At 35.4% G+C, this 25,677-nt stretch overlaps 2 protein-coding genes and 1 long non-coding RNA gene across 15 annotated transcripts; 2 read left to right on the top strand and 1 right to left on the bottom strand.

Annotated features, from left to right (window-relative positions):
- Positions 1 to 4,148: 4,148 nt before the first annotated feature.
- LOC113737835 (dirigent protein 22-like) lies at positions 4,149 to 4,997 on the top strand. Its single transcript, XM_072082043.1, has one exon. It carries the CDS (start codon positions 4,216 to 4,218, stop codon positions 4,792 to 4,794), a length of 579 nt encoding a protein of 192 aa, XP_071938144.1. The 5' UTR covers positions 4,149 to 4,215; the 3' UTR covers positions 4,795 to 4,997.
- Positions 4,998 to 9,952: 4,955 nt separating this feature from the next.
- On the top strand, positions 9,953 to 17,419 carry LOC113693900 (uncharacterized). Of its 13 annotated transcripts, XR_011841456.1 has the most exons (7): positions 9,955 to 11,165; positions 11,293 to 11,444; positions 11,542 to 12,336; positions 12,745 to 15,055; positions 15,145 to 16,580; positions 16,695 to 16,804; positions 16,941 to 17,419. It is a non-coding gene; the product is annotated as an uncharacterized lncRNA (long non-coding RNA). The 13 variants fall into 13 exon arrangements; XR_011841451.1 differs by having other exon boundaries at positions 9,954 to 12,156; positions 12,252 to 12,336; XR_003449216.2 differs by having other exon boundaries at positions 11,293 to 12,336.
- Positions 17,420 to 20,772: 3,353 nt separating this feature from the next.
- On the bottom strand, positions 20,773 to 24,778 carry LOC113693826 (putative late blight resistance protein homolog R1A-3). Its single transcript, XM_027212594.2, has 2 exons — positions 21,420 to 24,778; positions 20,773 to 21,073 (listed from the first exon to the last, which is right to left on the bottom strand). The coding sequence occupies exon 1, from the start codon at positions 24,564 to 24,566 to the stop codon at positions 21,459 to 21,461; it is 3,108 nt and encodes a 1,035-aa protein (XP_027068395.1). The 5' UTR covers positions 24,567 to 24,778; the 3' UTR covers positions 20,773 to 21,073; positions 21,420 to 21,458.
- Positions 24,779 to 25,677: the final 899 nt, after the last annotated feature.

The raw sequence follows: 25,677 nt of genomic DNA, 5'->3' as shown, positions 1-25,677 counted from the left end.
GGAAGAACTACTCTTTTTTCAACTGTTCTTCCTAAAAGAGTAGCTGTGAAATTGTACCTATCCCCTGCCTTTGCAATTCGGGTAACTAGGTTTATGCAATTAGGTCCTATCATCTCTTAGGATGTTTGACAGAGGTTCCTTCAGTTCCCGAAGAGTTAATTTGGCTTCCACTGTATCTATTTTTAATCTGGTCAGTACCAAACTGTGGATACTTGTAGTGATTCTGCAATTTTGGGAAAAAGAAAAGGGAGAAAGGAGCATAACCACAAGTAAATTGAAAAGACAAGCAATATTGCCTGAGCAATTATCTTCCAATCAGAGTGCATTTTACTCAAATGGCAAAATTATACTCGTTCAACTTTATATATGTTCATTGCTTTTCCTAAAATATCCGAAATGCCAATAATCTATTTCTACTGTCCAAACTCCAACCAATTCCGCAATGCAGTAAACTAATACTCAAATATCGAATAGTTAGTAGTTGGCACTCAATAGTCAATAGCTAACTAAATTAGGGAATTGATATTTGCACATCCATTTTAGTCTGTTGCACTCCAATCCACGAACTAAGTATTATACCTCCAACCAGTGCAATAGGCTAATTTGGGAGGCTAAATATCACTTTCTCTAATCAATAAGTTTGTTAGTAGTAATATGTAGTCACTAATAGGCATGTCAATGGGTTGACTTTTATCTAGATCCAAAACACTTGGATAGGGTTTAGATTTAATTTATTAAACCCAGACCCAGATCCTGCAAGAGAGCCATGGGTCTGAGTAGGGTCTGATTTTTTATGATTCAGATCTAAATTAGACCCTACCTAGACCCATGTAATATTCTCTGTATGTGTATCAACAAACTTATAAAATAATCTAATATTCTATGTCATTGTAATTAGTACAAACATTTTTAGGAAGAAGAGAAACAATAAAAGTAAACAAATGAAAGATTGAAAATAGAGACGGATGAAACTTTAAAAATAAATAGTTTTAGTTAATATAATATTGTATTGAACATCATCAATGTTAATTTTATTATTTAAAAATAAAAATTGGATAATATTTATGTTATTTTTTGACTCTATATATTTCAAAATATTTTCACTTTGGTTATTCACTGTATGTTCAAAAAGGTATCCACGGATATCCAATCTATGAAGATCCAAATCTGAGTTTACTTTTTCAGACCCATAAGGGTTTGGGTCTAACTAAATTTAATGAGTTTGAATTTAAATCTTAGAAATTCAACTCAAACCCTGCTTATTAACGTGCCTAGTCACCAGTTAGTAGTTAAGTAATTATTAGTTATTATTTACTAATTAGTATTTAGTAATTATTAGTATTTACTAATTAAGCCAGTAATTGGTAATTTGATAATGTATTTTTAATATCCATTTTCGACCCATTTTATCAAATATTAAAATTGAATATATTTCAATATTACCGAATTCCATTTTATCAAAATTAGAAATCTAATCTAGCTTGAATCGGTCAGTTTTCCGAAGTAAATCTCATACTTCTCTGATATAACTTGTAGTGATTCACATATATAAATAGGCATACAATCGGTTAAACTACTCTGCAAAACTTAGTAAAAAAGAAACTTGGGCATAAGGAGATGTGTTAGCCAACTTGAACTACGACTTTCAGTCTTGCACAGCCTAATACATAAATAAACAGCGTACAGAGTCACCATGTAATGAATGAGTTTGAATCCCATGTAATTACTGAGTCCATTGTTGTTTCTCTGAAGTGCAGGACAGTTTGTCGAGGCTTTGAATGTAAGTTTTCTGATTTCGTGGAACTTTTTGTTTCTCCCCCGCCACAGCAGATATGCTGCACAAAACCAACTTTCTGGAACTGCTCTACCAAAAAGGCAAAAATAGGAGAGGTGATTGCCAAAGCAACATGATGGAGCTGTCCATACACGATGGAACTTGCTTTGTCTAGTGTGTTTGGATAAGAGATCATTTGGGATAATTTTTAAAAAATATATTGTATCACTTTTTGATGTGATATATATGAAATAAAAAGGTAATTGAAAAATATATTTATGATTTAAACAAATAATTTTATGTAAATAATTTGCTATCCAAACACAACAAATATTTGGAGTTGAATTTTAAATTTTACATATGCAGGCGTATCTAGATTCGTTAGCGTACACACTGTTAAGTATACTAAAAGATTTACCCTACTATTTCCAATGTACTTGCCAACAAAAGATCCAGCTATTGCTAAATCGTTGTCTAATACAAGCTACAATTTCAGCTCTTGAATCTTGGATGTTTCAGAGAGAAAAAAAAAAAAAATCTTGATGTTTCAAACTCTTCGTCTTCGTTTCCTTTTTAGCAATGCTTTTGCTCTGGCCTATTAGTTTGTCAAATAAGATTCTTCAAGGACTTTCTAAATGGCAAAAAAAAAAAAAAAAAAAAAAAAGGTGATGGCACAGAGGGGATTCCACTTGCCACTTTTTTGTTATTTATTTTTAAAGGACATCGGAATACCTTTGTTAGTAGTAAAATATAATTTTCCTTTAACATATTTCCCATAACTATAGTAGAAAAAAAATTAGTGAATAGAAAATAAAATGTTTCCCACTTCTTTCTTTTTCTTTTTGCTTTTTAAAAAAATAAGGACTATGCAGGAAATTGCGCCCCATACCTTCATCCCTGAGCCATGAATCTTCTAACATAAAAGAATTTAATGTCTTCATAGGATTAATTTCCTTGTTGGAAAAGTAATTTTTCTCCAAAAAAATTTTGATGTTTTTTCATGAACACATATCTCAATTATCTTTTTATCGCACAACTATTAAATTGCTAAAATACATTTCTTTATAAAAAAAAACTTCAGAAAATAGCAATTCAAGGGGACAACTTTCACTCAAAGGCAAGTCGAGTAAATTATTTCCAACCCAAAAAAAGCATAACTTTTTTCAATAATTTATTCTAAAGCATGGGGAATTTACTGCTTGCTTAAGTTTTATATACTAGTAGCTAGTGAGCGTGACTTTCAGATGCTGTCCTTGACTTATATGTGCTTTATCCCACTATAATTTATGTTCTGGAAAAGTGGAAAAAAGGATATCTAACCATCATGTTATGCAGAACCCATTTTCCTGCTAACACATTCTTCCCACTCACTCAGTCATGATTAATTTGTCTAGCTTGTAGGTGGACGGTTTAAGCAGCAGCCAAGGAAGAAAATTTGAAAAGGTGACTGAAATAATATTGTCACCTTAGTTGATTGTTTTCATCCCTTGAGTCTCAAGATTTACCTTATTGAAAGTAGAAGAGTCGGTGATGAATCTTGATGTAGTTGCCTCATGTGTAGAAGATGCTTCGAAATGGGAGATTTGTGATGCACACCTGATATACAATGATGACCTACTCTTCTTTATTTTAGCTTTTGAAGCCATTCTATGAACATTTGAAAATTCCAAGTTGGTATTCTGTCTTAATAAGTATTGAAATAAAATAAGAAAAAGTGGATTTTCAACCACTATCTGTTTAATCTGTTCAAGTTAAAAAGATGAGTCTTGATGCATGGTCCAAATGTTGATTATTCCAATTATAACTCACACCATTTTTAGTTTCTAAATACCATTTAAGTGTCCAATAAATAAACAAATGAATATGCTATACTTTTGAAAGTTCAAATGAGATATCACTTCTCTATGTATAATTGTTCTATTGAAAAAAGTGGAAAATACTCCAAACCACAATATAGCATAATTTATCTTTGATGTACATAAATTAATGCTATGCAAGTCTAACCTACACAGGACAAAAATCCTAATTGGGGAAAAAAGAAAGAGAAAATAATCCTAATTTTTAATTAACATTAGAAGCTACTTGAGAATTTACCTTTGATGTACATAATCCATATAAACCTTTCCCAAAATAAAAAAAAAAAAGAACAGAAAAAGAGCACATATTCACTTCACAGTATCCAGAACAAAACCACTCTTCACAGGTAATTGACAGGTCACGGATTTGAATCATCAAGAAAGTAAGTGGAAACTACTATTAATCATTGAAACAAGAAAGCAAAACCACGCTTGCATGTGTTAGCTTGTCTTCTTTAGGCATATGGCGTCTTAAAGAATTGCTTCTACCAATTCTCCAGATATATAGACAGCCCCCTCCACATATTGCCTTCATCTACTTTTCCTGATTAGTTAGAAACTAAGTTTCCAGTGCATAATTTCTCAATGGCTAGTACTATCTCAGCCTTCAACATCTCCACCATTGCCATCCTCATTTTCTTCATGCCTATTCATGTCACCTGTAAGCAAAAGCATGAGTTTGTCAAAGAAATTAACAAAGAAGCACTCGAACTAAGAGAAGAAAAGCTAAGCCATTTTAGATTCTTCTGGCATGATATTGGCACTGGTATACACCCCACTTCAGTCACAGTAGTGAAGCCACTACCAAAATTCCGTAATGGGTTTGGCTTTGTTAACATGATCGATAATCCGGTGACCATAGAATCTGAACTGAGCTCCAAACTAGTTGCAAGAGCACAAGGGTTCTATGCATCAGCTTCACAAGCGGAGTTGGCTCTGTTGATGATAATGAATTTTGTTTTTGTTGAAGGGAAGTATAATGGAAGCACTATCACCTTGCTAGGGAGGAATCCGGTGTTCCACAAGGTTAGGGAGATGCCGGTGATCGGGGGAAGTGGGCTTCTCCGGTTAGCTCGGGGCTATGCTCAGGCTAGAACTCATTCCTTTAATCTCAAGACTGGTGAAGCTACTGTTGAGTATAACATCTATGTAATGCACTACTGATTTGTGATCTTGCTTTTGTTGGTACTTGTGAGTGTTTTTTTTTAAAACCATCATAGTTTTTTCAATAAGAAATTAGGTAGGTTTCCAATTCTATAGCAATTATCTCTATGGGATATACTGACCGAAGTTTATCATCCAATTCAATATTGTCCATTGTTCTGTTTTTAAGATAATCCAATGGGGATCCATGAAGTTAGTACTTAGTCCAGATATACTTGGAGAGGAAAAGTTATGGGAGTAAAACAATTTAATTGAGTCGAAGTTCTAGTCAATTATATCAACAAAATTGTTTCATTGTGGGAGAAAGGAAAATCACATGACAGGAGATTGGGAGTTCATGTTAAAATGGATCCGGAGTGAATAATGCATGTACAATGATCTGCTGAGTCTTCAGAAAGATGTGATTATATGTACAGTTCATAATTCACTTAAACAAGGGTATTGAACTATTTTATGTTTTAATGTAGATCAATCATTTTTTTTAATTTTGTATACACAAGATTATTTTAAGTGAAAAGAACTGGTGATTTTATAGCATATTAACTAATGTAGCTATAATCAATGTGAGACAATCTCCAAAAAAAAAAAAAAATCTCACATATCGAACATATAGGTCATAAATTTATGATGACACTTTGTACCAAAAAGAATTACAAAGAAGCAAAAATTTTAAATACCCAAGTCTTTTTTTTTTGGGTCAATCGGAGACCTAATTGCCAGTTACGTAATAGTAGCACAATGAAGGAAGGAAACATCCATAAAATCTGGTGACAAGTTCCCAATTTCCACACCATGTTGAAAACTTATGACCTGCGTATGCACGATTGACAAGGGATCAAAGACTTCACAAGTTTCAATTCAAATCAATTTACTCTACATAGAGATATGGTATAAATAGATTTTAGGCACGATGTAAACCAATATTATTAGGTCCGGTGGTGGTTCAGTCTCCTCCGACTTATCCCTGGGCCTCCTTAGGCCCGCCCCCTTCCCCTTAGTGTAAGATAGATTAGGTTTATCGTCTCCGGCAAAAAAAAAAAAAAAAGTAAACCAATATTATTATAATGTGATGTAAAATAATCCTTTTATTCTCAACTAGCCTGAAATAAAACTTGTGAGACCGTGATCTAATTGACAAGTTGAATATCCACTCGAGAATTTGACTCGATTCTATTCTAGCACTAGGGAGAAGGCCCATGCAAAGCATGGGAGTTTATACCTATGGTTTTGTTGAATAATTTGGTAATGTTGGATAATTTGTTTTTATCTTAGGCAAGGTATACTATTAATGGTAGCCAAAAATGTCATACCATGTTCATCTAAATATTGCATATTATTATAATAGGTAATCAGTTGAGAGAATTTTAAAAGTTTCCGCAACCATAGTGAAGGGATAATAGACATGAGTTATAGTTCAAATTGAGGGTTGATGCTTAAGTAAATAACTGGGGTAGCAGTCTCGCAATCTTTTCTAATGAAGAGTAGGTGATATAGGAATGAGCAAAGACACAATTAGATTTCTACTTCTCTAGATACAGTACTTCTTAATTGGTAGTTGAGCACCTTCTGCAGAACTTTGAGTTTTAGTAATTGTGGTCGGAACTTCTAGAGTGGAGCTTGGTTTTGTTGTTACTTCTGAAGACTTCTGTCATGAGTTCAACTAAATTCAGTAAGAAAATAAAATAGCATATGAATATAGAGATTTGTCTATTCAATTAGTAATTTCAATCCACACACACCAATTCATGCACTTAACTATTGAAATAAAAAATTGCATCACCTGTAATATACTTTTAAAACTAGATCAATCATTCAAACACTTGCTAAAATCGCCACATAGTTGTAATCAATGCAATAAAATTGAAATCACATTTAAACAACAGACGACATGCATCAAGTGGAAATACACAATTACCTTGTACCTTGAGGAACAAAATGCAATCTAAGAAAATTTGCCCACACTTCACCCACCTGCAATAGCTATTACAAAAGTTAAATTAGGAATTTTTATTGTGCAAACAAAGCTATACAGTTAACAAAGCGAGAAGAAAGAGTGAAAATGAGCATACCTCTACAAATCTGACTCTAATGGTGTGAAATAGAAACATCTGAACCCACAGTTTTTATATTAATGACTACCATTATTACCACTTAGTTCAGAAACTAATCTATAAATGGTGGAGAAAATAGGGGGTCTTCAGTTACAACTTGAACATTGAACTCAAATGATTCTTAATCTCTCACACTTTAATGAGCTCTTCAACATGCTGCAATTACCTGTTCAAATGAGTGTGTTTTGTTGGAAGAATGCAATTAATGTTTCTTAAACTTTAACGATGAAGAGCACAAAATTTCGGACGGTTACAATTCACAAAGAGTTTTCAAATGGTTCTTCTACTTTGGCCAATTAATATTGTCTTAAACACATTTAATTCAATAGGATGGCTTTCCCCCAATTCACCTCACTTCCTTTGTGTTTTATCATTAACAACACATAACTACCATTTATGAATGTAATCATCATCTCACAAAGGGCACTTTAGTAAACTCATATCCCAATGAGCATGGCCCGCTTGTACGGTAAGGTGGATTACTTGTATGATACTTATACAATCTCTAAATTGCCCCTTAAAATATTAGATAAAAATCACCCAACAGACAAACTATAACTCTTTTTTTTTTTATATATATATATATATAGGATTTCAAAACCACAGATGCCATGGCAAAGTGCCCACAAATCAGCTGCCAAGCCCAATCTCCTAGAAACTGAAGAATGCTTACAAAGCTTAAACATTAAAGGCTGAAGCCCGGTCTCGTAGAAGTTTACAGGAACATGGTGCATATTGTCAGCCGAACTGGGCAATGATGCAGTTCATACTCAAGATGGCCTAAATGAGACATCAGAGGAGTCTGGAATTTTCTGGAGTATTCCAGCCCAATATCAACTTCACAGAAATCTGGAGTCTTCTTGTGCTTCATTTAGACCATTTGACTTTTTCACTCGGTCCATTTTATAAAAAGAAAAAATAAAAAGAAAGGTCTCCAAATTCACATTTTTGTCCATTCGAAAAATATAATTGGCACTCAATTGCTTATTAATGTTTTTGTCTAATACTTATCTACCACGTCAATTAGGCAACAATATCAGCCTGTGTTTGAATAATAGATTATTTGGAATAATTTTTTTGAAAAAATAATGTAGCACTTTTGTAATGTATGTGAAATAAAAGAATAATTAAAAAATATATTAATAATACAAATAAATAAATTTTGACAAATAATATACTATCTATTATTGCATTTCAACACCTATTTCATCATGATATTATAGTTGAAATTAAAACTTTTGAGTATTTTGTTTATTCAAAAAAAAAATCAACTAGATTATATTAAACAAACATAGATATACCCACATATTTATGATATAAAGCACGAGTTTTTATAATGAATTTAAAAATATTTTTTGAATAATAATTATTTATCAATTTTTTAAAAATAATTATCTATAACATCAATCACGCAACAATCCCTACCCCATCTTGCTATCTATTATTATATTTCAACCACTATTTTGTTATAAGATTGTAATTGAAATTAAAGCTTTTGAGTATCTATTTATTCACACATATTAAAAAAAATCAAGAAGATTATACTAATAAACATAGATGTACCCGATATCCCTACTCAAACTTGCTATCTATATTGCATTTCAATCGCTATTTTGTTATGAGATTGTAACTGAAATTAAAACTTTTAAGTATTTTATTTATTCACGCTAATAAAAAAATCAAGGAGATTATATTAATGAACATATATATACCAGCAGTATATTTATGTTAAGTGTTTGAGATGTAATTAAAAATATTTTTTAAAATAATAACTTGTCCAAACAAATCAATTATTTACTATTTACCAAAGTAATCCTTGTTCAGATTGCCATATTTCTTTCAAAAAAATTATATCTTTTCTACGAATTGATCTTTAATAAATTTTTTTTTACATTTTCTACAGATATATTCTTTCACGAGAACTCTAGAAAATAACAACAAAAAACAGTTCTTCTCATACACAAGATAAGTACTACTGCTATCAAAGTCCAGCTGTCAACAATTCAACAGGCAAGTGTTGAGAATGTTCCCCAAAGCTTATGGGCTTTGACATGCACAGCTGTCAAGGATTTTTTCAAAAATAATTTTGGTAAAAGAATAAATAAAAAAAATCTATAAATCTTGTGGTGGCCAAATTTCCTAAATTAAATAAGGGTTAATTACATTTACCTCCCCTGAAGTTTGACCATATTACCAATCAATCCCTGTAATTTGTCCAAATAACGGTCTCACCCTTTGAATGATCAAACGTTTAACAAAAACCCCCTTAATGCCGAAAATACCCTTTTTGAGGTCATATTGCATTAAAAAAAGAACATATTTTTATTTATTAACCTTCAAATAATCCAAAAAAATAGAAAAAAATTTTTGCTTATTATTTTATAAAAATTATATCTTTGCTTCCATAAATAGTTTTGAATCAATAATTATTTTAAATCTTAAAAATGAATATTGAAAATTAGATAAATTGAAAGAAAAATAAAAAAGAAGCAATTATTTTAAATCCTTAAGTATGGTTCGAATTTGTGGTTCAAGGCATGTTGCGGAGAGCACAAGGTATGTTTTCCTCAATTTGAACCATACTTCAGGAATTAAAATAATTTCTTCTTTTTTTTATTTTTCTTTCAATTTATCTAATTTTTAATATTCATTTTTAAGATTTAAAATAATTATTGATTCAAAACTATTTATGAAAGCAAATATATGGTTTTTATAAAATAATAAGCAAAAACTTTTTCTATTTTTTTAGATTGCTTTAGGGTTAATAAAATAAAAATATGTTCTTTTTTTAATGCAACATGGCCTCAATAAAGGCATTTTCGATATTAAGGGGGTTTTTGTTAAATATTTGATCATTCAAAGGGTGAGACCGTTATTTGGATAAATTATAGGGATTAATTGGTAATATGATCAAACCTCAGGGGAGGTAAATGTAATTAACCCATTAAATAAACAACCGACTTTTGTCCAATACGCGTAAGAGAATCTTAGCCCAAGTCCTAGCGGACTTTTTGGTAAGACCTCTTTTCAACCGACCAGATCACAGATGACCGCTTAATCCTAACCGTTCATTCTCTTCCCAAACATGTATAAAGAACCAAATCCCTCCACCCAGTCCACTGGCACCTGCCGTTTTCGCCTGCTAGTTGTGTGGTAAGATATTGGTTTGCTCTTCTTCGTCGTAGGTTTTGTTTAGGTTCTAGGGCTAGGTTTTCTCCAAATTAGATTCGTTTGCTGTGGATTTTTGCCTCAGTTGAAGGTTAGGATCTTCAATTGATGATCATCGCTGGCTCGATCGTTGCTTCTATGGTTTGATGATTTGGTTAATTTGAAGCTTATTATCGCTAATTTTTTTATGGTGATTTTCGAGATTTAATCATGATTGTGTTTTTGGCGGTGGATCTGGTGTTTCGAAGGATCGAACGGGATGGGTACCAATTTTTGCACTAGTTTCGGTTTGTTTATGTGGTAATTTCTGGATCATTCCAATTATCGGACAAATTTGACATCAAATTTCCTTCAAAGTTAGCCCTTTTTGGTTCTTCTTTTTGGTTTTCTTGCTGTGCTTCTTGTAGAATGATGGATTTCGGGCCATGTGGAGTGGGAAGGACCTATCTCTTGGATGGATGTGAGGGTAATCTGAATCTGGAGTTTTTATTTCATTCATATCTGTAGTTGTTATTGTTGTAGGCGGTGCTCTTGACTTTCAGTAGTTTTGGTGTGGTGACGATCGAGGATTGATGAGGAAGATTCAACTTTTACTATTGTTGGGTTTGTTGATTAGTAATTTCTGGATCGTTCTTTGTTATCAAGATTTTCGTGTTTTCTTTTTCTGGTTCTTTTGATGTTCTCGTTGTGGCGTGGCAGAATCCTAGTCTTCGGTGGGGCTAAAAGAGACTTTCTGGACGCGAATATTATACGGCATCGGGAGTGTTTTCCCTCGTCCCTTTTTTGGTTTCCCTTTTTATTTCTTGAAAAAATTAGTCGGGGAGTCTATCGGTAACGGGCCTTATGTGTTGTATTGATTTAGGGGAGCTTGGATACAAGAGGGTTTACCCTGCTATACTGGTTTACCAAATTCGAGAGAAGTTTTCTCTGTCCTCCTTTTCTGCTGTTTGACGGAGTTTTCTGGCTATAGATGCTGAGTTGTTCTGCGAGACAGGTGTTCGTTTTCTGATTTGCTTCATTACTTGTGTTGTGCAATATAGGATTTCAGTGATTCGGAGTTGCGGTGATAACTGAGCCTTCCTTCCTCAGATGGTAAACTGATTTGGAGGGAGTTATCTTCTCACCCATAATCTTGTGCTTCAGGAATTTATGCTTTTGGCACCTTTTGATATCTACACGCTGTTTTATCTAGTTTTTTTTTCTTTTTTGGATCTTACAGGACACACTGTGTTGAAATATCTTTCAACCTCTCCATTCAATTTGCCTGCACCTATTTCGCTGCTCTTCTCTTGAGTCTAGGATTGTGTTGTGCAATATAGGGTTTCAGTGATTCGGAGTTGTGGTGATAACTGAGCCAGCCTTCCTCAGATGGTAAACTGATTTGGAGGGAGTTATCTTCTCACCCATAATCTTGTGCTTGAGGAATTTATGCTTTTGGCAACTTTTTTTTCTTTTTTGGATCTTACAGGACACACTGTGTTGAAATAGCTTTCAACCTCTCCATTCAATTTGCCTGCACCTATTTTGCTGCTCTTTCTCGAGTCTAGGATTGTGTTGTGCAATATAGGGTTTCAGTGATTCGGAGTTGTGGTGATAACTGAGCCAGCCTTCCTCAGATGGTAAACTGATTTGGAGGGAGTTATCTTCTCACCCATAATCTTGTGCTTGAGGAATTTGTGCTTTTGGCACCTTTTGATATCTGCACACTGTTTTCTCGAGTTTTTTTTTTTCTTTTTTAGAACTTCAGGACACACACTGCTGAAATAGCTTTCAACCTCTCCATTCAATTTGCCTGCACCTACTTTGCTGCTCTTTCTAGGATTAGGTTTTCCCTAAATGAGATTCAATTGTTGTGGTTTTTTGTTTCAGCAGAAGGTTAGGATCTTCAATTGATCATCTTCACTGGGTTGGACAGTTGCTTCTATGGTTTGATGATTTGATTAATTTGAAGCTTATTATCGCTAAATTTTTTTATGGTGATTTTTGAGACTTAATCATGGTTGTTTCCGGGCGGTGGCTCTGGTATTTCGAAGGATTGAACGGGAAGGATACCATTTTTTGCAGTAGTTTTGGTTTGTTTGTGGTAATTTCTGGATAATTCCAATTATCAGACAAATTTGACATCAAGTCTCCTCCAAAATTAGTGCTTTTCTGGTTTTTTTGATGTGCTTATTGTAGAATGATGGATTTCGGGCATGTACAGTGGGAAGGAACACTCTTGGATGGATGTGTACAGTGGGAAGGAACTCTCTCTTGGATGGATGTGAGCGTAATCTGAATCCTGGAGTTTTTTTTTTCATATCTGTGGTGTGGTTATTGTTGTTCTTTTTGCTGTTGGCGGTGATCTGGACTTTGAATAGTTTTGGTGTGGTGTCGTTCGAAGATTGATGAAGATTTGTGTTTTTACTATTGTCGGGTTTGTTGATTTGTAATTTCCCGATTGTTCTTTGTTATCAAGATCGTCGCCTTTTCTTTTTCTTGTTCTTTTGATGTCCTCCTCGTGGCTTGGCAGATTCCTAGTCTTAGGTGGAGCTAAAAAAGATATTGCATTCGAATATTATACGAAATTGGGAGTTTTTCCCTCCTCCCTTTTTGGTTTCCTTTTTTATTTCCTGAAAAAATTAGGCGGGGAGTCAATTAGTAACTGATCCTCTCTGTTGTATTGATTTAGGGGAGCTTGAATGCAAGAGGGTCTGGTCGCATTTTTTATCCTGCTATACTGGTTTACAAGATTCCAGAAGTTCTCTGTCCTTGTTTTCTGCTGTTTGACTAGGGAGTTCTCTGGCTAAAGGTGCTGGTTTGCTCTGTGAGACAGCTGTGTTCGTTTTCTGATTTCCTGCATCAATCTGTGTTGTGCAATACCGGGTTTCAGTGATTTGGAGTTGTGATAACTGAGCCTTTCTTCCTCAGATGGTAAACTGTTTTGGAGGGAGTTATTTTCTTACAAACAATCTTGTACTTGAAGAATTTATGCTTTTGGCACCTTTTGATACCTGTACACAGTTTTGTCGAGTATTTTTCTTTTTGAGAACTCCAGGAGAAACACCGTTGAAATAGCTTTCAACCTCTCCATCCAATTTGCGCACATACTTTGCTGCTTCTCCATCAGAGTTATCTTTGCCCATTTGTTGTCTTCAGGGTTTTGAATTTATTTTGGTTCCATATGGTCCTCAGATGCTTAGGATTGTGTCAATGTGGCAATATTGCTGCTGTCAGGTATTTCTTAGCTTTTAAATTCTGCCATCAAACATGTTTTTCTAGGTAGTTCCCATAGAATTTTCTTCTTGATCCGAACAAGAATCGAGTTTATGCTTGTTACATGAATAGGTTTGGTGTTATGGTAGATTATCTGAATTTGTCAATTCATTTGTCAGTTCTCATCTTTGCATCCAATTTCAGTTTTGTTGGCTTTTTGTGTCACTTGCAACTTTAATGAGAGGAAGGTCTCTTGTATGTTACTCTGTGAATTAATTGGACGTATTTGAACATAATCTCTTATTTTGGGCTCAACATTGGTATTTCAGTCGTTGCTTTAGGTTGTGTTGCTATATGTTGTGGCTCTGGGTTTCAGCAATTTCTGTGGTGTTGATTGAGGATTGATCTTGAGGTTTTGCGGTTTGTTGATGTAGTTATTCTTGAATGGTTCTGGTTGATGTTTAAAGGTTGTCTTCTTTTCTGGTTCTTTGATGTGGTCTGAGAATGATGGAGTTCTGCGTATGGAAGTAATTCTTGGATGGAGGGAAGCAAAAAAGAGCTTCTTGGATGGATGAATGTGATAAATCGGGAGTTTTTTTCTCTGCCAACCAATTCTTTCTTTTGCCTACAAATAGCTGGTATTCGTTGGTAATAGCTTATCTATTGTCTGCATTTTAGGGAAGTTTGGATCGGAGCATTCTTGTCATTCGTGTGACCTGCTATTCCAGTTTACAAGATTTTGGAGGAGCTTTCTCTTTCCCTACTTGTTTTTCTGCTGTTTCCTTGAAATTGATTAGGAAATTTGTGGATTTGCTCCTTGTTCTCTAATTTCCCATATTACTAGGGTGCTGCAACTTAGGGTTTCAGTGAAGTGATTCGTGATTCTTGGATGGATGGAATAAAAAAAGAGCTCTTCTTGGATGGATGAATGTGATAAATCGGGAGTTTTTTTTTTCTGCCAACCAATTCTTTCTGTTGCATAAAAATAGTTGGTATTCGTTGGTATTCGTTGGTAATAGCTTATCTATTGTCTTCATTTTAGGAAAGTTTGGATTGGAGCATTCTCATCATTTGTGTGACCTGCTATTCCAGTTTACAAGATTTTGGAGGAGTTTTCTCTTTCCCTAAGCAAAAAAGAGCTCTTCTTGGATGGATGAATGTGATAAATCGGGAGTTTTTTTTTTCTGCCAACCAATTCTTTCTGTTGCATAAAAATAGTTGGTATTCGTTGATAATAGCTTATCTATTGTCTTCATTTTAGGGAAGTTTGGATTGGAGCATTCTCGTCATTTGTGTGACCTGCTATTCCAGTTTACAAGATTTTGGAGGAGTTTTCTCTTTCCCTACTTGTTTTTTTTCTGTTTCCTTGAAATTGATTAGGATATCTGTGGATTTGCTCCTCTTCTATAATTTCCTATATTACTAGGGTGCAGCTTGGGGTTTCAGTGAAGTGATTCGTGTTTCAAACTTGCCTTCCCATTCTCAGATCAAGGGCTAGTTAAATTTTTTGGAGGGAGTTATTTTCTCACCTACCCAAATTGTTCTTTTGTGCTAGAGGAATTTAGGGGTTTCAATGCCTTAATTATAATTTATCTGTGAATCTTTTTGGCCTGGCGGCATGTCTTGCAGAGTCAACTTTCCTGATCCACGATGAATAGAATGGGTTATAACCAAATGCATCTCTGTGCTTATTCAAGTTTATTTGTATGGGTGAGGTTCCTGGTATTTTGCTCATTCAGCTTGATCTGAAGAAGAGTTAAGGCTATGCATATTGGTCTGATTGCATGGTAAATTATCGACAGTTTTTATTTTAAGATTATTCTCATCTTTGTGCCAAGTCTTTGTAGGCTATTCATGTTCTCATACTTCTTTGCAGAACACTACTTGAGATGGAACATGGGCTTTTTGGATGCGATGTTTCTTAGAATTATGGGATGCGGTTCTTCTTGGAATTATGGAATTGATGTGATTGTGATCCTTAATTTTGAGTTTTGCTTTCTGCTTTATTTTTGTATTGCTGTACTCAGTTGCTCTGGTTTTTGAGCAGTTCCCTTATAGAGTTGATTGGTAAAAAGACGGTAAAAAGATTTTGAGGTTAATGACGGTTTGTTTTGTTCTTGGTGATTTTTCAAGATTTGTCTTCTCTTCTCTGGTTCTTTTGATGTCATTTTTCAAGAATAGTGGATTTCTGGTATGTGGAGGCTAGAAGAGCTCTCTCTTGGATGGATGTGAATAAAATCGGGAGATTTTCTTTTCAACCTGGTCTTTTTTTGTTCTCTCTTGCCTGAAAAAATCAGGTGGGTGATGGCTTCTCTCTGTTGTCTTGATTTTAGGGAAGCTTGTTCCAGGAGTGTCGGTGTGTTTGGTACCCTGCTAACTGGTTTTGTAACAAGATATTGGATAAGCACTCTCTTTCCCTACTCTTTTTTTTTTGCTGTTTTCTTTTAAAAATGATTTTTCTCTACTTGTTCTTTAATTTACTATGTCATTTTAATTTAATTTGTCTGTGTCGAATCTAGGATTTCAGTGATTCAGAGGGGTGGCCAAAACATAGGTCTCTGTCCTCAGATCAAAGGCTAGTACATTATTTTAGAGGGGTTTATCTTCATACCTATGCTTATCATTCTTTTTTGGCTTGAGCATTTCAAGGGTTTTGGTACTTTTTGATGTCTGTAGACTATTATAAATATAATCTAAATTCTTTGTAAATCTCTTCTTCCATAGTCCACCATGCTTGTAGAAATGCCTTATGCATTATTTGTTGTCAGTAATTGCTTGGAAGTCTCTGTTCCTGATCCTCAAGGAAAAGGTATCACTGTGTGTTTTGTTCTTGTTGATTTTTCAAGATTTGTCCTTCTCTGGTTCTTTTGATGTCGTCTTTCAAGAAAAGTGGATTTGTGGTGTGTGTAGGCGAGAAGAGCTCTCTCTTGGATGGATGGGAATAAATCGGGAGATTTTCTTTTCAACCTGCTATTTCTATGTTCTCTTTGCCTGAAAAAATCACTGGGGGTGGTGGGTGATGGCTTCTGTCTTTTTTTATTTTTAGGAGCTTGTTCCCGGAGTGTTGGTGCATTTGGGACCCTGCTAACCGGTTTTGTAACAAGATTTTGGATGAGCTCTCTCTTTCGTTGCCTTTTTTTTTTTTTTTTGTCTCCTTTCAAGTCATATAGATGGTAAAGATGTGGCTCTTCCTAGTCTACATGGAATTTGATTGACGACTTTGATGTTTGAATGTGGAAAGAAACTTCTGATATGCCATGGGGTGCGGCCTAGGATGCAACTCAGTATGGGTTCATGGTCATGGTGAAGTAGGTATATTTCTTGCCTCCTATCGTTCTTGGGCTTTTGGTGCGTGGTAACTGGTATGTCCATTATTGTTGAAGAGGGTCTAACGGGATTCGTCCTCTTTCGCCATTGAATACTCAGCTGCTAGCGTTCATCATCTACAGTTGAATGGAAGAGAAATTCGGTTATGCTCAGTAGTTAGCAGATGCTTGATGCATGCAATATCTGCTTTCATAGTCATGTAAGAACAGGTACTGTTATTGTTCAGTCATGTAATAACAGATGCATGCAATCTGTTTTTGTGGTCATCAACTTACATACCACTGGTACTGGTATTTTGTGTGAATTTCATTTCATACTTGAATTTTGTGATCCTCTGGTACGTAGGTTTTAGTATGCAACTTTAAAGTGCATGTGACTGAATTCTGTCATCCTTGGGAAGAAGCTGTTGGACAATCTTTGCTTATGGTCCTAACAGATATGGTGTGGCATCAAGAGGTCCAATCTAAGATCAGCAATAGTATGCGTTGCTGTTTTGGGAGATGGTTCCATTTTGGCAGGCCCTGGCACAGGTTTTTATGTTCATGGAACCATTTGTAAATGATTGACAAATTGAGAGGAATCCAAATGCCTTGTTTACGAGTATTGAAAATCATCAATTTGGTTGAAGTGCGTACACAACTTTGAGGTTGATTTCGTTGGATTTTTCAAGAAATGAAAGAGTTCCTGTTTTCCAGGTCAACTTATCATTAGTTCTATATGGTTTGCCTGTGCAGCTTAAGCCCCTGTGATTGTATGACGGTCCCATGAGTAGGGTCTATTTGTTGGATGATTGCAATACATAATATTTGATCTTTATCAGTCTAGCATTATGATTTTTTTCAAATTTTTTAAGTTTTTTATTTTATTTTATTTTTTGTATGTAAATCTGTTTTATATCGCATTCTCTTCACTGGAGCTTTCCTTAAACCTTTTCGAATTCTTTTTGGTACAATGCTATAGAAAATTAACTGTTGCATCATATTTGTTTCAGTGGTTGATTCCCCTAATTTGCAAGTTCGTAACTAATGGTGATGATTTAGTTGATTTAATGGTTAAGTCTGCAGTTATGATAAAAGGTGAGACTTGGTATGAAAACAAGTGAAGAAAGTAAATTGTGAGACTTGATCGCTTTGAAGGAATGTGTAGTAATTTGTGATATAAGTCTGCACTTTCTTCTCTATTGTTCTTGATTGTGGCTTGCTTGTTTGTATGTTTGTGCTGTTTTGTGTGGTAGTATGCTTGTAACTCTGCCTGTCTCCACAGACAGCCGGTCCCAAGCCCGGGAAAAAGAGGAGGGAAAGCCTGGTCTTACGCGATAGTATGGTTCTTCTCCAGGTCTTCCTAGTGAAGTTAACGAGGCAGTTGTGATCTGGGAAATGCTTGCTGATGCTCTTCCTTGTGAGGGTATCTTTCCTCCTCTTTCTTTTGGTGGATTTGTGGATGGCTTTTGGTGAGACTTGATTTGCCTAGTATGCCCAAAGTTCTATAAATATTAGCTTTGAGTGTAAAATTGGGTATCATGCATAATTTAGATAATTTGCGTACATGTCGAGATTTACAATTTAGCTACAATTTGAACTTCATTAGCCTTATCCTCTTTACATTCCATTATTAACACTAATACAAACACTTATCGCCAATATCCGATGATAGGTGGTGGTAGATACTACTATAAATTCAACAATTAAGCACTCTATTGAAATTACTCAGAGAAAACAAAAGCAAAGGAAAAACTCCGATTTCATAAGGAAAATAATCCCACGATCATCAATAATTCATTACATATATGTTGTACTCAGCATTATCCGTTTCGGAGTTGTCTTTTTTTTTTAATGGTAATAGAGTTGTCTTTTTTTTTTTTAAAGGTAATAATAATATTTTTATAACTTAATTTATTCTAATTTAAGAAAAAACAGTTTAAAGAGGTTATATAAAAATCTACTTGATCAAAAGGGCGTTCTATCACCATTTTAGTCCCTTTTTATGGTTATTGAGCCGGAGCTCAGTGGTCAAAGTCGTGAGTTGTCGCCTGCGCCTAACCATTAGCAAACAGGAAAAGGCCGCTTGTGCCGGCCAGCGGCATCTCCCTCACGTTGTTGAGCACCGGATTCCTCCGACACAGCGAGGCTGCTACCATTATACATACCTTCAGTGAAAGCAAAACTCGTGGTCATCAAGAAGCCAACTTTTGTGATATACGCATACTGGTGTAAGCAGAAAATGAGATTAGTCTGTGTGATGTTTAGGGCCGTAAATTAAACTAAATAGTTTGGTACTTGATTTGAACTCCGTCGAACCAAACCCGTTCAAGTTTATTTGTTTAGGTTTTAATCCAAATTTGAACATAATTTCAATCTCGAAAATATGAACAATCACGATTTTCACGTTGTCTAGCTCGATATGTTTAGAAATATATAAGGCAAGTAAATTTCATAAATATACATCTAAAGTTTTCCTTCTTAACTCCACTTCATAAATTACAGTTTTGGTTGTAAAAAATTCTCAACTGCTAACCGCTTTAATGTTCTTTGGTTTCCTCTTTTTCCCGTTGTCTGTTGGGTTCTATGGTAGGATAGGAATAAATTTTTGTTTGATTGTAAGTAATAAAGATTTGCAAGTTTACGTAACATAGGTTGTTTATTTTGATCAGAGAAACCCAAAAAATCGTAAATATTGATTCGATCTGAACCGCAAATTTAGGATATTCGAATCGGTTTTAATATGTGTAGTTCGGGTAGCAGCAAATCAGATTAACAAAGAAGGACGTCCCGTCACAATTCAAAAACTTTGAAAATCGCAGATACCTGACCCAATTCATATGCAAGGATATACTTATAATTTTGTCCATTAAAACTAAAAATAATAGAGGAATATATAATCATCTTTCATCAAATATTTATATATTTGAGATGATATACTTCACTATCTCAACAATATAAGAGTCTTAACTTGTTTAACTTTCTAATTATATAATATATTTAGCTTTTGTTGCTGAGAATAAGTGATATTTACAAACTTGTTTTTACTATAAATCATAACCCCTTTTAATCGTTTGTAAAATCTAAAAATCAACTGGTTAATATACTTATCAAAACTGTGCGGATTAAGAATTTCTGCAACTCATCCGGCAAGATGGACATGAGGGATATCTATGCACCAACTTGAGGGGTAGTGTTGGAGTGAGCTAATTATAATTATCTAATTTTTTGAATTTAAATTATATATCAATCAGGTGTTAGATATGGATTAAATAGGTAATCACCATTTTGCATATTTATCCAGATTTATTGAATCTTAGCCTATTATATTATAAGCCTATATATAGGTCTAATACCATTGTATCATTTGTATGAAATAGAGAAAATATTTCCCCGAAAACTCTTTTCTCTTAACAGATACTTTGTTTTAAGAAGCAATTTTTAGCACTATTCCATGCTGGTTTATGTGTGAACTGGTCCCTTATTAGACATTTCGTTTGGTTGTGAATTGTGTTGAATCGTGGCCATTAAGTGTTGCAATTTAGTATTTGGGTTATGTGAACATTTTTTGTCATTGTGCACACTTAGTAAAATAATGATTGGATTTATGCTCTTCGTCAATTATTCTGTATATTATTTGTCACTGACAAGAACCTAAAAATTAGTTTTTGGGGAGGTTGTGAACCCCAGTTTATGTCTTTCTTAACAGATGTACCCTTAGGAGGTTAGCTTTTGTTCGTATTGAATGTTTTGAGAATCCAAATTATGTTTTGATCTTAAGGCAATTGGTGTGTTGAGATTGAACAAGTTGTGCACGCAAATATGCAAGAGATGATAAGAATGGTATATTGTCAAAAATCATAGCAGTTTGTTTTCCTTTGTTTACTTGGTTAAACTTGAACATTGCCGAACTTTATTATTCATTTTTAAGTTTGCTAATTTTTTGGAAACTCGTTTTAGTAGTTGTACATGTCTTGTTTAATAGAAAAAAGACATGTTTTGTGTTCAAAATACTATATGTGTATCCAATTTCGAACAGAAATCCACAGAAGTCACAGCGCAGAAGCAGGGGCAGTACAAAACAAATGTACAACAACCACTACCACCTCAAAGGTACAATACCTCTAAGCAAGGAGAAGCACTCGAAGGTACAAACCATCCATTTAAGCAAAGTTGCACTTGAAAATCGCTCTACTGTAGAAACGGAAAGTGCTTCTTATGTAGTATTATAAGTAAGGAAGTAAGGATTTCAAGGCCATTGGTCCCAATACACATCATCCAATCTAAAAAATCCACCAAACCTCTAGCAATCAGGGTCAGATTGCTACATTAGTTCAAAAACATAATCTAGAATACAAAATTAGAAGGTTCCAATGAGAGGCAAAGCTTGGCAACAACTTCTTGCTTATGGTGAACGAGACCCTCCAAAGTTCCAGCTGAGTAGTCTTCAAGTTATAGACCTGAACCTCCATTCCTTTGAGCACCAATTCCCCAAAATATCTAAGGCAAAGAAAATGCTTTCAGGTTCAAGTTCAAACATGATTTACCAAATCAAAATCCTAGCTTGAGAAGCTACGAGTGGTCCGTTGCAAAATTAGCAATTAACAGTACTAACGAGTTTAAATCCAAGTTAGCACTAGAATTAAGACAACAACGCGCAATGAGTTTCGAGAGGACAGAAAATGCACCTTCCCGGATTTTACAGAGCTTTGCAATTTATGAAACAGCAGATTAAGTAGTTTTCGACTAGCTATGTGTCTTGAAGCAAATAGAAATACAACAGGTGTCATCTCAAAAATGAATGGAGCAATTGTATGAAAAGCTGGAAATCATTAAATAGACTTACAAGTTGCTGGAAGTACAAGTAACGTGATCCAAATTGTGCTCATGAATTCAAATTCGAACTCCTGATAAGGACTTTGATATCTGCAGTTTCTTCTCCAATCTTAATTGCTGATTTTTCCGCCGATTCACTGCACCAATGTACTTCAATCATCTCCAATGTGTATATGTCTGCAAACTCTGCAGGAATCTCTTCAAGGTCTTTGCAATTTTGTAAGATGAGTCTTTCAAGCTTGGGAAAATCATCACAAGAGGCATTCCATTGAGCAATGTTCAGACTGTCTAAGCTCAAGAACTTGAGATTCTGAAACTCTTCTTCCACTTTCCATATTTTCCCCACAAAGGCACCAGAAAGTAACTTGAGGACTTCCAGGTTTGGTAGTCTCCCAATTGTGGATATATGACTCCATGGAAGGCGAAAGTTTGATAAAGTCAATTTCTTTAGATTCAAAGGGAGGATGAACTCGCCATTGTTAAGAGGGCTTCCATAGTAGAATATCTTCAGTGACTCCAAATGAGTGAGACAGTTCAATCTCGGAAAATGATTGCAGTTCATGGAAGAATCTGGTGATTCATAGAATATGCAACTCAGTTTGCAAAGATTTGGAATCCTCTTTATAATCCTCTCTGCATCTTCACCACAAGAAAGAGATGGGCGGGAAAAACTGATCAAATTTTCTAATAAGGAGCAATCACCAAGCTCTTCAGCATCTGAATCGAAATCAACGTGGACACTCACATGAAAATGCCTTAAACTTGTGATGCGCCAGATAGTATTTGGTAAGGTGATCTTACGACTTAATCCCTTCACAATAAGAGTTTTCAGTTTCCTGAGGTTGGCTATCGACTGCGGAATGGACTCCAAATAGCCTCCAACTGCTAAATATCTCAATTGTACCAGAATTTCAATTTCTACGGGAAATGAAATACCCAAATTGAAGCATTCAAAATCCAAGACTCTAAGCAATTTGAAGTTGTGCCAAATGAATGAGATGTCATAAGGGCGTTTTGGTTCTGAATCTGTAGAAGCAAAGAAAACCAAGGAACGGCTGGCCAAGCCAGAAGGTTTTGATTCAATAAAGTGGCTTCTCTTCAAAGATATAGCCAACCGATAGGATGCAAATGACACGGGAGATGAATGATGGTAAAAATCAAATTCGAAACCATAATCTGTATTAGGAAAAGAAGCATATGGATTATCAGACCTGGTTATCAGCTGAAAGAAGTTCTCATCCTCGGTTTGAGACTTACAGAAATCAAGGACAAGATCGTGGAGGCGACATGCTCTAACTTTGCCGTTGGATCTTCTTTTGGAGATTATCACCAAGCTTCTGTCAATTAGATCCATCAAGAAATTCTCGGCCACTTCTTCAGAGCCCTTATTAGTTTCTGGTATGAAACCTTCTGCGATCCAAAACCGTATCAGCTTGCTGACAAGAACATCTCTATCTTCATTAAGAACTCCCAAATATAGAAAGCATGATTTAAGATACTCCGGCAAATGTTTGTAGCTGAGATTTAAGACTTCTTTGCACCGAGCTTCGGGATTATCAATTATTTGTGAGCTCAAGTTATCTGCGATTGTTTTCCACGAATTTTGGCTTTTTTCTGTCGTTTTCAGTATACCAGCAGCCGCAACAACAGCAAGAGGCAATCCTTGACAGTGGTAAGCAATGTCCTTTCCGACTCCCACCAGCTCATTGGGGCAACATTCTTCCTTGAATACCTTCTTTTCTAACAACTGCCAACTTTCCTCCTGAGAAAAAAGGCTAAGAGAAAGAGGAGGACTGTCTGGTTTAATTTCCGAGGCCACTTTGTGGAGGCGACTGGTGAACAGAATTCTACTTCCATTTGCATTATCTGGGAATGAGTTTTTCAAGTCATTCCAAGCTCCAATACCCCAAACGTCATCCATAACTACGAGATACTTGTTTCTCAGTAACAACTTACGCAATTTATCTTGGAGATCTTCATCCCTCATTTGGCGAATCTCTTCTGTAAGCCCATGAATCCCTGTTAGAATTTCGAGCAACAATCTCCTTTTCTCATATTCTTGGGAAACAGAGCACCATGCACGAAGATGAAAGTGACGCATGACTTTACGACTGCTGTACACCTTCCTCGCCAACGTTGTCTTGCCTAAACCAGGCATTCCAGCAACAAAAACAATATCCAGCTTTGAGGGTCCTCTAGTCAGCTGGTTGAGGATTTCATCTTCTCTGTTACTGAGATCCACCACAATTTCGTCAATTGCTGATGTATTTTTTGTTGATAACTTGTCAACTGAAACCTGGGTGACACTCTTGGAATCTTGGACTTCCATATCAGGGGTTCTCAAATGAATTCCTCCGGCCTTCTCGCTAAGAAGTCTTAACTCATCCAGCACATTGTCCAACCAGACGAAATGCTGCCATTGAGCATCATCCTCTATTGAATCAATTATGTACTCCGCCTCATATGCCAACTCAGTGAATCGGTCAACGAGATCTTCTATCTTTGGATGCTCCTCAATGTCCAACTGCGAAACATTCTGGAGGTGTATTTGTATCTCTTCCGTGTGGAGCTTCGCCAATGCAGTTGATGCAGAATTATATTTCAGCAGCTCCCTGAGCTTCCTCCCAAGAAAATCAAGAGACTTCAGTCTGGAAGTTTTTGGGAAATTAAACTTTGGAAATTTAGGAATAAGATCCATGAGCTTTGCCTTGATCAAATGTGTCTCCTTATCTAACAGCTCAGGAAATGAAGGGTTGGTCATTTCATCTTGTTCGTTGAGGAAGAAAGGCAAATATGGCAGCCTGTGAAAAAATTCTCCAATTGCTCCTAATACGTCCTCTCTGTCCTTAATTCTTTCATCTGAGAGAATTAGTGCGATACACTCGAACTTCTGAACGAAAAGTTTAATTTGATCTTTCTGATGAGCCATAAGCCTTTCATCATTCCTGCTCTTCAGACGTAATAGCCTCTTCAGAAAGAACTCTCCCTTGTACATCTCAATCTGAAAACGAAGCAGCGGAAGTGAGTATTTCACCACAGATGACTCATGATCCTTGAATGTTGATTCAATCCGTGCCAACAACTTTTGGGGATATCTGCACAGTCTTCTGGGGATTTGTCTACATTTGTCCATGACATCTTCAAAATCAGGAGGCATACTGAAGGAAAGGATTTGCTCCTGCCTCGAGAAGACAAATCTTCGTAAGTAACTCAGAACACCGAGGTGAGTTGTCTAGTTTTGCCCCTTTCGACCAGCACTGTTATTTACACGAAAGTATGAAGGAAGACTGTATGAAGAAATAGTCTGGCCTCTGCTGAAACAAGATAGGCGCCGGCCAAGAGGAGGGGGGAAGAGCAAACGGGAAGGAAAAATTTTTTCTATTTTCTGTGGAGAAGATGATGAAGTGGGAAAAGGTGCGAGGGCTTTGACAAATAAATAAAGGACGCAAACCAAAGGCGGTAAAAGCCCCCGGGTTTGGCCGGGCCTTATATCCTGGTATTGTGTGGTCGCGATTCTAATCCTGTTATCATCTTGTGTCTCTTGGAGACGGGGCACAAGTACAGTGAAAATAGTCGAGTCCGAAATATAATCCGACGAATCTTGAATATTCACTGCATCAGGAAAAAAAAAAAAAAAGACGGGTCACAGGTACAGTGAAAATAGTCGAACCCGAAATATAACCTATGTTTTCAGAACCGGATCGGATATCGACTCGATCGAGATCAGGGGTCAGGGGTCAATGGGTTCGACCGGGGGTCGATAGGGGTCGAACCGGATGACGTCATAAATAAAAATTATTTAAAAATTAAATTATTGTATATAAAATATCCAATAACATATTGATATTAATAAAGGTATATTCATATATATTTGATGTTTCAAATATATTTAACAAGAAAATACAAAGAAATTAGAACAATCAAATAACAATTTATATTATTTAATAAACATTAACAAGTTTAGAATTAAAATTATGGATTTAATTGAAAAATAACATCAAATTTTAGGACAATATTTATAAAGTATGAAATATTTGAGATATATTAATAAATTTTCACAATTTAGGGGGCCAAAACATAATATTAAAAAAATTTGAACTTTTTATACAAAAACTCCTGTTGGACCGGTTTTTCCGGTTTTGTACCGGTCAAACCCGATTTTTGACCGGAGTTGACCGGGTCTTGAATCTCTCGGTTCTGATGACCAACTCGGACCGGACACTTAATCGGTTCTCGATTCAATCGATCGAACCGGCCGGTCCGGTCCG

Source organism: Coffea arabica, chromosome 1c (genome assembly GCF_036785885.1).
Source record: "Coffea arabica cultivar ET-39 chromosome 1c, Coffea Arabica ET-39 HiFi, whole genome shotgun sequence".
In the NCBI taxonomy this organism is placed as follows: Eukaryota; Viridiplantae; Streptophyta; class Magnoliopsida; order Gentianales; family Rubiaceae; genus Coffea; species Coffea arabica.
Note: the sequence above shows the minus strand (reverse complement) of the source record. Positions and strands in the feature narration are given on the sequence as shown.